Raw genomic sequence first — 14,308 nt, forward strand, 5'->3', positions numbered from 1 at the left:
GCATCCCAGCGCCCCAAGGAAAATTAAAAAAATCCCAACGTGTAAATGATTGGTGCCTTTTTTGGAATTTGTTCCCCTACTGCTCGATTTTCATCTGTTCCACTTATAAATAATTAAAAAAAAGTAGCCGGGCGGGAAAAGTAGGGTGTGTGGAATCTGCTGGGCTGGAATCACCGCTGGGTGATTCTCATTCGCGAAAATGCTTCTGTGGATATCAGTTATGTAAAAACACGAAATGAACAGAAAGGTTCCCCTTTAAAGCAGACGCGGTACTGCGTATTTGTGCTTAAGGTTGTTTAGGTTTTTTGGTTGCTTTGTTTGTTTGTTTGGGTTTGGGTTTTTTTCAATTAGTGCTCCTACCCCGCGTTGTCGGAGGTGCCGAATGTGCGGCGGTGAATCCGCGGGTCTATAAACAGCGGCCCGTGGTGGCGGCGGGCTCGTCCAGGCGGTGTCATGGCGGCGGGGGGGCTGGCGGGGCTCCTGCCCGCCCAGACACAGCTGGAGTACGCCCTGCTCGACGCTGACACTCCCCAGGAGAAGGAGAACTTGGTCTACCAATACTTGAAGAAGATGGACAGCCGGGAGCGGGACCTAACGGTGCCCGAACTCGGCGGAGGTGGGTGGTGGGGCCCGAGCGGTTCAGGCCCCGCGGCGGAGCGCGGTTCGGCGTCCCCGGGCCCGCCGGGCGGGCGGCTGTCGGGTCTCTCGCCGGTGGTGGAGGTGGCTCAGCTCCGGCGTTCACCGTGTGATGGTTTTTTTTTTGTTTTTTTTTGAAGACCCGCTGCCTGCGAGGGCCGTGTAAAGAGGGCCCCGGTAGCTGCTTTCGTAAAGGGAGCTGCTGGTTACAGGAAATGTCACTCCTGACAGCACCAGCAGCAGCGGTGGAGAAAAAGGAGCCCCCTTCTGATTGCTCTCCCTGTTTCTGGCTGCAAAACCCTGTTCTTTAAAGCCTCTCTTCTAAATATCTTCTAGATTCGTTGATACGCTTCCTTTTTATTTGTTTTCTTGTTTGTTTTTTTAATAAAGCCTTTCCCTTTTGTATAGTAAATTTATTGTTATTCTTTTATCTGGTCATAATGAGAACTTCACCGTTTCTTGCACCTTTTCTCCTCAGCTCCCTTGATTTCCCTGCAGCCTCTTTAAATGTTTTCCAGCGTTTTCTTCTCAGGACTTACCTGTCCATTTTCATGTCCCTGATAATAGGAACTGCTCAGCATCCTCCATCAGTGGTGTGCCCCTTTCCCACGTTTCACACATTTCTAGATTTATAAGTGTGAAATCAAAGGTTAAGTCTTGTAAAATCTTGCAGGTCCTCCTCAGGGTCCTTTTAACCTTAGTGAGACTCTCTGCAGGTCTGGGAGCTCACATCTGTCTGCCAGACAGAGACCTCAGGAGGTAAACTTGAGGGTTAAAAATCACATGAGTATCATGGGAATGAATTCTGACTCTTAACTGGTGGAGCAAAGTGAGTGTCTTTCTGTCTAGGCTTGGATCCTGAACTGAATTTTCACTTTTGTCACTAATATCGTTTAATTTTCTGTATCCTGCCAAAGCTTGTTTCTCCTCTGAAAAAGAGCTCAGATAGGTAGCCATATTTTTGTTTTCCAGTATTTTTAAATGAAGGTTATATTAATCTTAATGAAAAACAGAACAATGCCATAAAATAAATAGTTTTCCCTTTCAAGAAGTAAACACTAAAGCCCTTAAACTATGGAACTAATGCCTGACCTTGATGAGTTATTTTTCATTATTGTCACCACATCTGAATGTGTGTGCATCCATTCATATCCATCAGTGTATGGAGGCAGAGATCAGGCCTCCTCATAGTGAAACAGTAAAGAAGATGCCTGCAGAATTCAGCAGCAGTAGCTTCTCCTGGACCAATAAGAACTTTGTAGAAGCTGTGGAAAGGTTGAGGATTTTTAGATTAGTCAACATACATTTTTAAAAATAAGCCTTCAGAAATGTCCATGGGCTTTGCTTTCTGTCATGTCTGTTTTCCCCTCCCTCCCCTCATTATTTGCAGAAATTTTAAGTGATAATAACAGGAGATCATATTCTGGGATATTTATTGCTGATCATGATACTAATGGCATCATGATACTAATGGCTGATCAGTTTCTAATGGCATCAGAGGAATATCAGTTCCCAGTTAGAAGAGAATGCTTTCATGTCTCATATGAAGTGGTTAAATAAATGACCAGGAGGACTCTCAGATATATCTCAAAGAGATATACCATGTAACAGGATTAATTTATAACTGTCATTTCAGACTTTGAAAATCAAGATCAAAACTGTAAACACAGAAATATTTCAATCATCTCTGAAATCAGTTCTACACAAAGCTTTTAAAAGAATCATTAAGACTTTTTACATTTTTTTTAGTTTACTTTTAAGTGACTTTTAAATAATTGTTACCCGTATTACATTACTAAGGCTTGAATCATGTAGGTCATGTTTTAAGATGTATGAAAATTGCCCTGAGGCCTGCAAATTCTTTCCATTGAAAGGTGCCTATTTAAATATAAATTGCATTTTTGATGTTGCATCAAATCTTGTTAACATTTCATTTACTAATTACAAAGACTTGTGAAACACAAGGATAAGTTGGATAAATTTAAGTCTTTTCACTTGCTTTTCCACCTGTTCAGAAGGGGATGTTGAACTTTTTAAGTGAAAGCACCAGGAGCCTTTTGTGGTGGTGTGCAAATTAGGTCTAAGTGTCTGCCTCCCCCTGACTGGGTATCTCTGCCCTCTGTATTCCAGACCTGGAGTGGCTGAACACTGAAGGTCCTGTTTCTCTTCACAAAGACCTTTGTGGAAAAGTTGTGGTGTTGGATTTCTTTACCTATTGCTGCATCAATTGCTTGCACCTCCTGCCTGATCTCCACGCATTGGAGCACCAGTACTCTGATAAAGGTAAAAGTGCTTTGGCTTGCTTGGAATAGAATTTCCTGGCAGGGTTGCAGGAGGAGTAGCTGAGTCACTTTGGTTACTAAACAGCTGGCAAAATTTCAAGGGTGCCTAAAAATGTCTTCTAATCTTTTAAGCAGCCTGAAAATGGTGACTGCGTATACTGCCATCACATTTTTAAATGGGGTGAAGTAAGGTAGCTGTTGTGTCTGTGTAATTAAAGAAAGAGGAAACGTGCTTAAAGCCCAGATCTGATATTGCAAAGGTGGGAGAATTAATATGCTTCAGATTATTTGGTCTTCCCTTCTAACTGAAATATCAAAATATGTAAGCTTGGTTTAGATTTTTTTTTGTTTCTTATGAGCATCACGTTATATACCACTGGTAGTCCTGGAGAGAGAATTAAGCTCTTTTAAATTCACAGCTGACATGAAGTCTCTCTCTGAGTGACTAAAAATGCAGGTTAATTACTATTTAGAATGCAGTCTCTTGTCATCATGATGACTTGTCAGAGATAAGCTGTGGTTTTGCACAGAATGTATCAGCTACTCACTTATCTTGGATATTTTAATAGACTGAACTGTGTGGTGAAGAGCAGTGTTATGTTGAGCCCTAAAATATTGTATTAAATGTAATATATATATATGGAGCAAATAACATTACCTTATAATGTTTAAGTCTCTGCTTCTCCATTGAAGTTTTAATTTTAGCAGCATTTATTTTCATGTATTACCTTCTTTCACTAGAAAAAGAAATTACAGTGTCTTTGAAATTTCAGGTTCTCTAAAACAATTTGCTTTCATATTGTAGGTTTACAAAGCACTTTACAGAAGACTCAAATGGATTAATTTATCTGTGTTAGAAAGCTTAGCTGCTTGCTTTGAAAAATTTTGAGATCTAGTATAATGTTTTAGATCTGAGTGATTTTTTTCTAATAAGGGGAAAACTGTCATGGCATTTTTGGGGGAGGGAGGCAGTTTTAAGTGGAAGGTGATTTGGAAATGATAATGGACTGCTGTGGGTATGAGGCATGGTGGAAAGAGGGTCAGGGGGAAAGATTTCAGAAGATCACATTGATCATATAATGAATAATATTTTTAAATGATAAACATTTTGTAGTATGGTGTTACTGTATTGATATAGCTGCCACATCCTTTATCCTGTTAAACCAGTTAAAAGATTAATTTATAACAAATTCTCACCACAAGCTTTCACTTTTAAATTATTTGAACATCTCTATACTGGTGTAGCAGGGAATGCAGCACTCTGAACTGGGGATCCACTGGGAGACACATTTGAATGGTAAAAAAAAGTTATTTTTGGATTCGAGCAGTCCTGTTCCTAAAGGGGGAATGGAAGGAGGAAAAAAGATACTTGGGATGAAAGTGGAAAAACAAGTGGAGGTAAAAGGGAAGAAGAGCAGGTGTGTGGAACATTAATCTTAAATTTAATCCGTTAGGAAACAGAGGGTAGCAGCTGGATTCAGGAAGAGATTAAGATGCTTGATGATTCAAACCAAAAGAGATTCTTTTTCACTATAGATCTCCCTCCTGTTTTTTTCTGTTTTCATGTTTTGATTGTCAGTCTTTTCAGGCTTATTTAATCTTTCTTTACTGTGTAAATTGTAGCATTACGGTAGTATTAATAAATGTATCAAGGCAATAAGGCTTGTGGGTTTTTTAAGCCATAGAAAAATACTTCAATAGGTGGCTTTATATCAGTGTGCATCTTCTTCACCAAAGGTAAACATGATTTACTAATTGCTAGGATAAACACTAGGGGAGAGCTGTTGACTTGAGAAAGATAAAAGTTGGAAGAAGAAAAATAAAGTAGAAAGGATGTCATATATACAAAAAAAACTTCAAAAATGTCTGGACATATTAATGCAGATATCTTGATATTCATCCTTATTCTGGAGGAAAATTCTTTGTTGTATTTTCATCTGCTCTTTCTTTAGTTGATGGAAACCCCTTCTCAGGGGATGGGGGACAGGTTCACTTTTGGGTTAATTCTAGAATCTGTCACCTCATGATTGCAAAAAACCTGATTTTGGTGCAGAAGATGAGCAACACAATTTCTTTAGGCAGCAGCAGCAAAACAGATTAAATACACAGTGGAAGTACAGCTTCACTAGAGTTCAGATTTGTAAATGTTGCACTTATTTACATATTTGATGTATATATTTACCATGCTGCAAAATGACAGAGGGTGCTGGCCTGGCAGATGATATTAGTCAGAAAGAAAACAAGCATCTTACTCTGACAAAGCATCTTCCTCATAAGGCATTTGGATCTTTAATCTACTGTTTGAATATTAGGAGGAATGTTTCCTATGTTTTTCTGCATAGCTAAGAACAAACCTCAACAGTGGCATAATTTACAGAAATGTCTTTTTATTGTACGTTCTCTATGTACATTTTTGATTCTCTGTTTTTTTAAAATGTGGTTCAAATACCCTCTTACATGGGGTATGTTGGAAGTTCAGCTTTGCAATGATAAGATGTGATGTAATTTTAGAGTGATCCTAATCCATTATATACATCATTGTTCACAGGCACAACATCTTTTGTCTCAAACTTCAGAAGATCTCTTTTAAAAAGAAAACTGCTTTCCATAGGATTAAATGTCACCTAGCATCTTTATCTGATATGTTCTTGCTGCTATCTTCAGTGGTGCTATTTCTGTTTTTTTTCAAGTGGCATTCAGAAAGTTATTTTAAACCCCAGTGCTTATTCAGTTCATGCTATCAGCAGTCCAGAAATGACTTCTATAAGAGGTAGTACTTTTTAATATTCAGAAATAGCTTGGCATGAATCCAGTTTTGTGCTCTGTTATAAACCTTCAAATAAAGTGTTTTAAATGCTGTGCATGTTCTTGTATCTCAGCATAGCATCCATCAGTTTTCACAAGAGTTTTCTTCTCAAGAGAATGTTATAACTTATTTCTGCTATTCAGGTGTTCATTACAGAATTGTCTTTCTAGCTTGAATGATATTTTAAAGGACAAATATAAGTGCCTCTGCTAATTCAATTATAGTTAAAATATTTAACCTACTGTTTGGAATTTAGGAGTCAATGTTACAGCTTCAGCTGTCTGAAAATGCAACATGCTGCTCCTGTAGGCATGTTACAGTATCAGTTATACTGGTTTTTTAATTCTGTGAAATTGTTATATTAAATTGAATCTTTCATTGTGCAGCACTTCACCCTTTTCTGTTGTCAAATTGAAGATGATATTCTTCTCCATTAGCACTGTTTTATGGTTGAGGAGAAGGGCTGAAAGAAAAATACTTCTCCGTTTCTCTGTAACTGAATAAAAAGCCAACTTGAGATTGAATGGGTTTTTTTTTTTTAAGATGGGAACAAATCGGTCTGAGCTCAAATAATACAACTACTTAAGACACAAAATAATTGCCTTTCTTACATTTCTACCACAAAACCAGAGGTGAGGGTAGAACAAGGATGTTCAACTAGCCAAATTGCACCTCTGCTGTAAAGGTAGGAGAAAAGAATAAAAGTAAATACCATGTTCCATTCCAAACTACACAGTGGATTTCATAGTATAAGTATCATCTGCATTGGATTAGGTTGGTAAATGGCTCTCCTTCCTCTGTGCCACCCTGTACAGACTCCAAGTCTGAACCAGAGATTTTAATTTCTGTTTTAATTTCATAAAAAAAAAGAAATTAAGGAAGCAATTAAAGGAAGCTTATAATTGCATGGTTTTGATTGATTTTAAGGTTGGTATTATGTATGCAGTGTATACAAGCAGAATTACATTACTTTATGCTTATGCAACACCTTCTTATTAGGCTTTCCAGTGCAGTTATCCCTGCTGTGGGAAAACCTAAACCAAAAATAAATTTTGTCAGTCATCAGTGTTGCCATTTTTATTTGAAATATAAAACACTGTATTGATTTCAGAAGCCTATGTGTTATTTGTTTTTACTGGTTAGCTAGAGTTATATATGCTGAGGTAACTCTGGACTCCCAGAATTCAGTGTTCCTTTGTGATTCCTAGTTAACAGTGGAAAATAATTAATTTTTAAAAATGTTGTAATTGTGTGTAGGAATCAAAAGACAAAGATTGCATCATAAACTTCTGAAAAAATAGTGACTGGTGCAGCTTACCCATAATTATTTGAAAGTATTTTTTGCCTTAGTATATAAAGGTTCAGGAACCAGGATTAATTTACGACCTATTAAATTTTATTTTTTCTTAAATTCCAACTAAGATATGTTTCAATGCATGACTTTTTTTTTTCTTTTTTCTTTCAGATGGTCTTGTTATTGTTGGTGTCCATTCAGCAAAATTCCCAAATGAAAAAGTTCTGGATAACATTAAAAGTGCTGTTCTGAGGTATAATATTGTCCACCCTGTAGTCAATGATGCAGATGCAACTCTGTGGCATGAACTGGAAGTGTCCTGCTGGCCAACTCTGGTCATTCTTGGGCCTCGAGGAAATATGCTCTTTTCTCTCATTGGAGAGGGACACAGAGAGAAGTTGTTTTTATTTATTTCCATAACATTGAAATTCTACAAGGAGAGAGGACAAATCAAAGATAACAAAATTGGAATAAAGCTATACAAAGACTCCCTCCCACCTTCTCCCCTGCTTTTTCCTGGCAAAGTGGCTGTAGATAAGTCAGGAGAAAAGCTGGTAATAGCAGACACTGGACATCATAGGATTTTGGTTACTCAAAAAAATGGACAAATCCTACACACTATTGGAGGTAAGGGTGTTTTAGTAATTTTAGTTTAGAGTATGTTTGCTGAGCTTACAGGGCTGATTCTTTTCTTACAGGACCCAGGAGTTTATAAGTGCTGCTAGATTATTTTTTTTCCAACTGAACTCTTTTTTTATTAGATTGGGCATGATATACCACAGTGCCATCAATGGGAAACTGTTAATGCAATTGCTTGAGATGTCTGATTCTCTTTTTCATTGATCCATTGTCTAAGTTTGTTTTTGTTGTGTCCAATATGAAGTAGAAAAAGCACATTTTGTGTTCTTCTGGAAGAGTTCCACGTGGGTTTAGGTTCAAATGATGTACATCTGCATCAAGCAGCAAGGTAGAGAAAAGGACTCAATACCTCCCTTTGCAGTAGAAGAAAGTCATGTTGTATTTGTGGTGGTGGTATCATGTGGGAAAGTTTTTTGGGGTGTGTTTCTTATTTTTGCTTGTCTCTTTAAATCAAGAGCATTCCTCTATAGGATCCCCTCCTGGGTTTTAGAGGAGAATTAGTAAGGTCAATGGCATTGCACTAGTTCATAGGCACCTGAAAGTGAGGTTGGAGTAGTATGCATAAAAAGTCCTGTGTTCTCACCAAAAATGAGGTGTAACATATAATCAAATTTTGAAAATAGTGAAAATTAAGTATTTTAAGTTTTGTAACATATGTTACAAAGTTTATATTAGTAACATTTCTGCTTTAAAAAAACTAAAAAAACTTTTTTGATATTATTGTTTGCTTTTCAATGCGAAGGAAGAAAATGAAGTTGAGCCTGCACACTTCTTCTATGCTTTACTCTTTCATAAATGAAGCATTCAGTCTTGTTCCTTTTTATAATCTGTTACAGTAGCCAAAGTTACATACTAATGTAAAAAGTATACAGTAGTTAGGACAGTCCATCTATGAGCAGCCATAAGAGACAGATTGAGGAAGGGGCTGGTCATTGATAGCAGTTCATTTCTGGCTCAGGTTCAGGACCTGTATGCTGATGTGTCCTCTATTACTGCCTGATATTGACTAATGACTGAACCATGGTAGTGTCCTGCAAACCTTGTATCAGTGGCAATGCTGTTTAAAGAAAGGAAAACAATCTGCTATTTGAAGCAGCAGTTCATTAGACAGAGAATAATTATCCAATTTAACCTGCTAAAGGCATTACTCTTAAACCTCTTCCCTTATGGAAAGTGCAGACAGGATTTCTTAATGACAAAGCAGAGAATGTCTTCTGTTTGATATGTGAGACAAAGTCTGTCAAGAAGGCACCATTTAGTGTTCTGGTGTAGTCATTAAATGACAATTCAGAGAGAAGTATCCAAACCTCTAAACTGGTACCCTTCCTTCCTGTGGCACTCTTACTCCCTTCCCTGGGGAGATGCACCATGACACCTAACAAGAGGAACTTCTGGAACCTGATGTGCTAGCACCTTGGTTTTCATGTCTGTTAAGGTCTTAGGTTGTTTTCCAACAGTAAGTTGTAAAAGTTTGTGTATCTCAGTGACTCAGTTAAATGATTCAGTGAGCAGGAAATAATGTAATGAAGTTCATAGCAAAGTAATAAATGTGGGCATGCACAAAGGTTGAAATAACTATATTTGCATCATAAGTCATGATGCACACAACTCATATCTAAATGTCTTCCACTGACACATACTGCTAATGCACTTTAAATGTTACTCCCTCTGAAATAGAATGCTTGCCTTCATACTGTTATATTCAGGTCATGTTCCTCCCTATTTCTTGATTTTTCTGTGTGGAAGATTGTCACTCCATCATTCTCACTGTGCTTTTGGGTAATTAGTTCCACATAATCTTTTTCCTAATTATTATTATTAATGAGAAAATGCTGCTAAACAAACATGAGTCTCATTTGTGATTACACCAAACCTAAACCATTGAAATGGGGATTGAGTACTGGAATTTAAAGTTTTTCCTTCTGTCTTGCTTTTATGTAGTTGGAAAAAAAAGAAAAGGTAGTGTTTTATTTCTGTCTGTCTTCTGTTGTTGCTGTTGTCCTTCAGTGCAAGGGAGAAGGAACCACTTAGATCCTATCAAGCCTTCACTTAGGAAGATGAGCTTAAAGAAGCAGAGAACTTGAGGAAAATTAATTAAAAACTTAATAGCACCAGTCTATTGTAATTACATAACCAAGTGATTTAAATGAGACTGCACAAAGTATTTCTCATGTCAACTGTACAAGGTGCTGTGAATATATAATAGGTGAATATATAATTTTCCCACAGAGTTGAATGTATGCATTATATTTAAGGTTGTTTTTCTCTAAAATTACTTTTGAATTTGCTTTTTTACACTTATAGGTCCAAACAGTGGAAGGAGAGATGGAAGATTTTCAGAGGCAGCTTTCAACTCGCCACAAGGGATCGCTGTTAAAAATAATGTTATTTACGTAGCTGATACAGAAAATCACCTAATTAGGAAGGTAAGTTTTTCAGGGCAAAATTCAAAATGTAATTTCATATACCTTATTCTACTTACAAGCATGAAAATTTACACCAAATTAACTATTCTCAAAATAGATCAGCAAGGAAATTTGGCCCAATATCTTATAATTAAGTGCTTTGGGCAGGTTTTTTTGTTGTTTCTTTTTGTTGTGTTTTTTTTTTTTTTTTTGTAGTGACTCTTATTTCCCTGTTATAAGATACAGCTATTTTTAGTACTGGAAGCAAATTTCATTTTTTTTCACTTCCAGTGGTATCAGATTCTTACCTAAAGCTATTGTACTATTGTTGTGTTATAGTAGTATCATACTACTGCAGTTCAGTGAAAATACAAACTTTTGGTAGCTTTGGGGGTCTCTAAAGTACAGCTTTAATCTCAGAATTTTGATTTCATGTGTTTTTTTTTTCTTTTTTCTCATAAAACACTTGTAAGGTTTTAGCTTACCAGAATGTTATTTTTTCTATTGGATCTTATATTTGGCTATGTGAAATGTAGGATAATCAGAAGTTGTGTGTTGAAGCAATATAATTATTACCTTATTAAAAGTATTGTGTGCTTCTCAGAAAAACTTGTACTCAGGTCCTCAGCAGTATGTCTGATGTATGATCAGAGATGGTGCCCCCTTACTGAATTTGGGGTGACTTTGTAGTGTTAATTGGGCTACTTCTGTGTTTCCTGTCAAATCATTAGTCCACAATCTTACTGCTCTGTATTCATTGCAGTTGGCTACCATGTTTTATTCTGGAAAGAATGAAGACTCCACTCCCTCTTGTTAAATAAACTTTTATTTCTAAAAATGAGCAGATTGCTCCAGGTTCCTCATAATAAAGTTAATCCATGTAGCCTGGTGACCACAGGAAACTGAGTGTTACAGGTAGCAAAGACAGCACCAAAACATCTTAATATCTGGGTCATACTGCTAAATGTGCCATGAAGTTATACAAGAATTAAAGTAATACAACAGCCTAAGGGCATGCTTTCAAATTTTTATGCCAGTCATGGCCCTTGCAGAAAGACCACATTTACTACTTCAAAAGTTAGAAGATGCTGTGTGTGAAGGACTCCTTTTTTTTTTTATGTGATTATCACAGTAAGTTCATAAGAGGTACTGGAAGGAATTTAGAAAACAGGCAAAAGGGGAAGGAAAATGAAAGAGATTGAAGTTGCAGAAATGAAATATCTTTTTTACCAGAGCATGAAATAATCTGCAAAAATAATTTGCTTTGTATAGGTTATTTTATATAGGGGTGGCAGATACTGTTACAGTAACTGAATTTTTAAATCATATTCCTATAAAAGTTTAAAATAAAACATCTGGATCTACTGGCCATCTGAGTGCTTCTCTAGAAAGTTTTCATGCATTCTTCTGTGATTCCTGAGCAAACCTTGTCAGAATATTTTTGTTGCCTGTGAAAGAGAATTCCAGGCACATGGTTTTCTTGCTGCACACTGCTTCTCCCTTCTCCCTCACCCCCCACCAGCAAGCATCATGGTAAACAAATTTTCCCACATAAACAAATAACTGTAATTTGTTATAATTTGTTTTTTATTTGTCAGCAAAAACTCTGTTTTTGACATCTAGCTCAAATAACGTTGTACATTCAGTGTGTATGATTTTGCCTCTTGTAGATTGACTTGGAATTAGAGGTGGTGACCACTGTAGCAGGGATTGGATTACAAGGTGTTGATAAGGAGGGTGGAGCACAAGGAGAAGAACAGCCCATCAGCTCACCGTGGGATGTGGTCTTTGGAAATTCAAGTATTGTATCAGTTGGGCTCTTAACTTTCTCATATTTACATGTGTATGACTTGTTTGCTAAATGTTTTCCCATCTTGGTAATAATCTGAGGTATGAAAAAGTAAAGATTTACTTTACTTCTGAGTTTGAAATCTGGTGGTTTCATTCACAAGTGATAACTGCAGTTCTGCTTTAAAATGTGCATTGTTACTTGCCATGAAGAAAAATTCTTTTGTAATCAGTTGGATGGTAACTGGATCCAAATAAAAAAGGAAATTGTGATTGTGTTTCTTAGGTCAGTGCTTTATGCCAGGATCATTTAAGAACCAACTGAGTTTTACAGGAAGTGGCCATTGTCAGGAAGTTCCTTTCCTTGGCTATACAGACATGTCTGACCAGTTGTAAATATTTGAGTTTAGGAAATAAAAGTAATTTTCCTTGGAACCTCTGTTTATTCCTGTTTAGGTGACATAAAATCGTTAGACTGGAGATCATGAGAGAGTCAGCCAGATAGGAGAGGAATACCTTGGAATAACCTTGCAAGCATCAGGGGAATACAAATTAAAACTTTGCATAATAGGTTGCAAGAATCAGCTTCTGAGGATTTAAGTAGTTTGGGGGTTTTTTTGCTTCTTCACTTAACACACACCTGAGCTTGACGTTGCATAACAACTGCATTTTCAACTATTAAGAACTGTGAGTTTATACTCTGTTTTCTCATGTTTCCATTTCAATATAGTTCAGAAGTTGTAGATGCCAGTTTTTTGTCAATGACAGAACAATGCTTTAATGTGGTATAAAACCCATAGGTCAGTAGTTCATGAATAAAAATTGTCTGTCAGTGTTGAGACTTTTTGTATGTGATGAGGAAGTGGGATAATTTTGATACCTGTAATTTAAAGATCCTTTGCAAGACTGGTAAATTAGAACATTTTACTGACCTGAAAGCATTTGTTACAATCTTGGGTCAGTTATAAGGGAGAAAAGCACACACAAATTAAGTTTAAGGGAACATGAAAGTAGTTCATAAATGCTAATGGTATAGTTTTCTGGTACATATGACATTGTCAGTATAGGCAGTCTAGCACCAACAGCCTTGACTTCTTAAATAAACAGCATCAATTTTTCTCCTACTTTTGAGAGATTTGCTTTTTAAATGTTAGTTGATATGGTTGTTATCAACATGAACACAGTAATCACTGAATTAGTCACCTGTGGAGTATTAGTCATCTGCACTGTTCAACACTGCTGAATTTTTGTAAGTGTTTACATAAAAATTAGATCCTCTGAATACTCTCTGTTCTGACTGGTGTAGACCTTTTCATATTCAGCTGGAACCTTCTAGTCAGTGGTCTGTTCAGATCTCTACAAAATATAATATAAACTGTCAGTTAAGAAGAGGTTAAATCAATTCCAGTTCTTTCTTTGAGATAAAAATAGGCCAAATAGATAAAATGGTTGTGTGGGAGGTTGCTTTCAGTTTCTTTAAGATTTTTTTAATGTCATTTCGTGTGAGTTAACTTAGCTAGGACAAATTTAAGTTACTACTAATAGCTATTTAAGTATAATAGCTATATAAAACTCCTCAGAAACCAGAGAGCTGTCAAAATGGAGCATTGTGTTGAGTGGAATACTACCAGGAGTTGATCCCAGAGCATAAGGAAGCAGGACTGTGTCTTGCAGACTGTAGTGCATTTGTGGGGCATGGATACTGTCATGAGCTGCCATGACTCCTTAAAGTCTGTTGCCAGACATCAAAATTATCAGCATTGCAGCAGAGTTTGTCAAAGTTGTGCTCTTACTGCAAATGGCTAGAGCCCAGCTGGATCTTTTGTTATGACCCAGTGTATCAGGGGGTGGATTTGTCATTCAGTAAGTGCATGTGAAGCACAGTTTTGTAGGAAATCTTTGCACACCTGGATGGAGACTCAGCCTTCTGTTGGTCATTCTCAGTGTGCTCTCCTACATGTAGGTACCCTTTGGTCAGTCTCTTAAAACTGGTATGGCTGTGTCTATTTATGTATCTGGATGGATGAAAAAATTGAGGACATCTTAAAATTGTTCTTGTTTGCATACACACAGCAGTGCTCGTGTTTTACATATGCTTGTATGTATCTGTGCAAGCTGCAGGAGGTAACATAAACTTCAACAACTTGGGTTCATGACTGTGAAATCTGTAAATTTGACTTTCATATTAACATGGCATGCAGGAACTAGTAACATTTTTCCATTTTCCTTAGATCTGTGTAGCTTAAACTTTGTACTTGAGGCGTTTTTTTCTTTTCAAAAGATGGATTTATGGATTTTACATTTTTAAACAAGTGATGCTTCTGGGAGTTTCTTTTTCAATGTCCAAAGCCATGCTATCCAGAACATGAAAGAGAGGAAAAAAAAACAAGTTTAAAAGCTTAAGCTGTTTATTTACTACACAAGATAGTATTAAACAGCTTATGCTGACCTTTTTTTG

General features: G+C 36.8%; 1 protein-coding gene across 2 annotated transcripts in view; it reads left to right on the top strand.

Moving 5' to 3' along the window:
- Positions 1-242: 242 nt before the first annotated feature.
- The window catches only part of NHLRC2 (NHL repeat containing 2), a 28,478-nt gene continuing 14,412 nt past the window's right edge, over positions 243-14,308 (top strand). The window contains exons 1-5 of one of the 2 annotated variants that reach the window (XM_071749452.1): positions 243-616; positions 2,767-2,919; positions 7,190-7,645; positions 9,962-10,083; positions 11,733-11,862. In XM_071749452.1, coding sequence (XP_071605553.1) covers positions 454-616; positions 2,767-2,919; positions 7,190-7,645; positions 9,962-10,083; positions 11,733-11,862 — 1,024 coding nt within the window. In that variant the 5' untranslated portion in view covers positions 243-453. Of the gene's footprint in view, positions 617-2,766; positions 2,920-5,601; positions 5,689-7,189; positions 7,646-9,961; positions 10,084-11,732; positions 11,863-14,308 lie in introns of those variants that run through there. The other variant, XM_071749453.1, reaches the window with a different exon arrangement.

The sequence above is a fragment of the Heliangelus exortis genome, chromosome 7 (assembly GCF_036169615.1).
Source record: "Heliangelus exortis chromosome 7, bHelExo1.hap1, whole genome shotgun sequence".
Classification (NCBI taxonomy): domain Eukaryota; kingdom Metazoa; phylum Chordata; class Aves; order Apodiformes; family Trochilidae; genus Heliangelus; species Heliangelus exortis.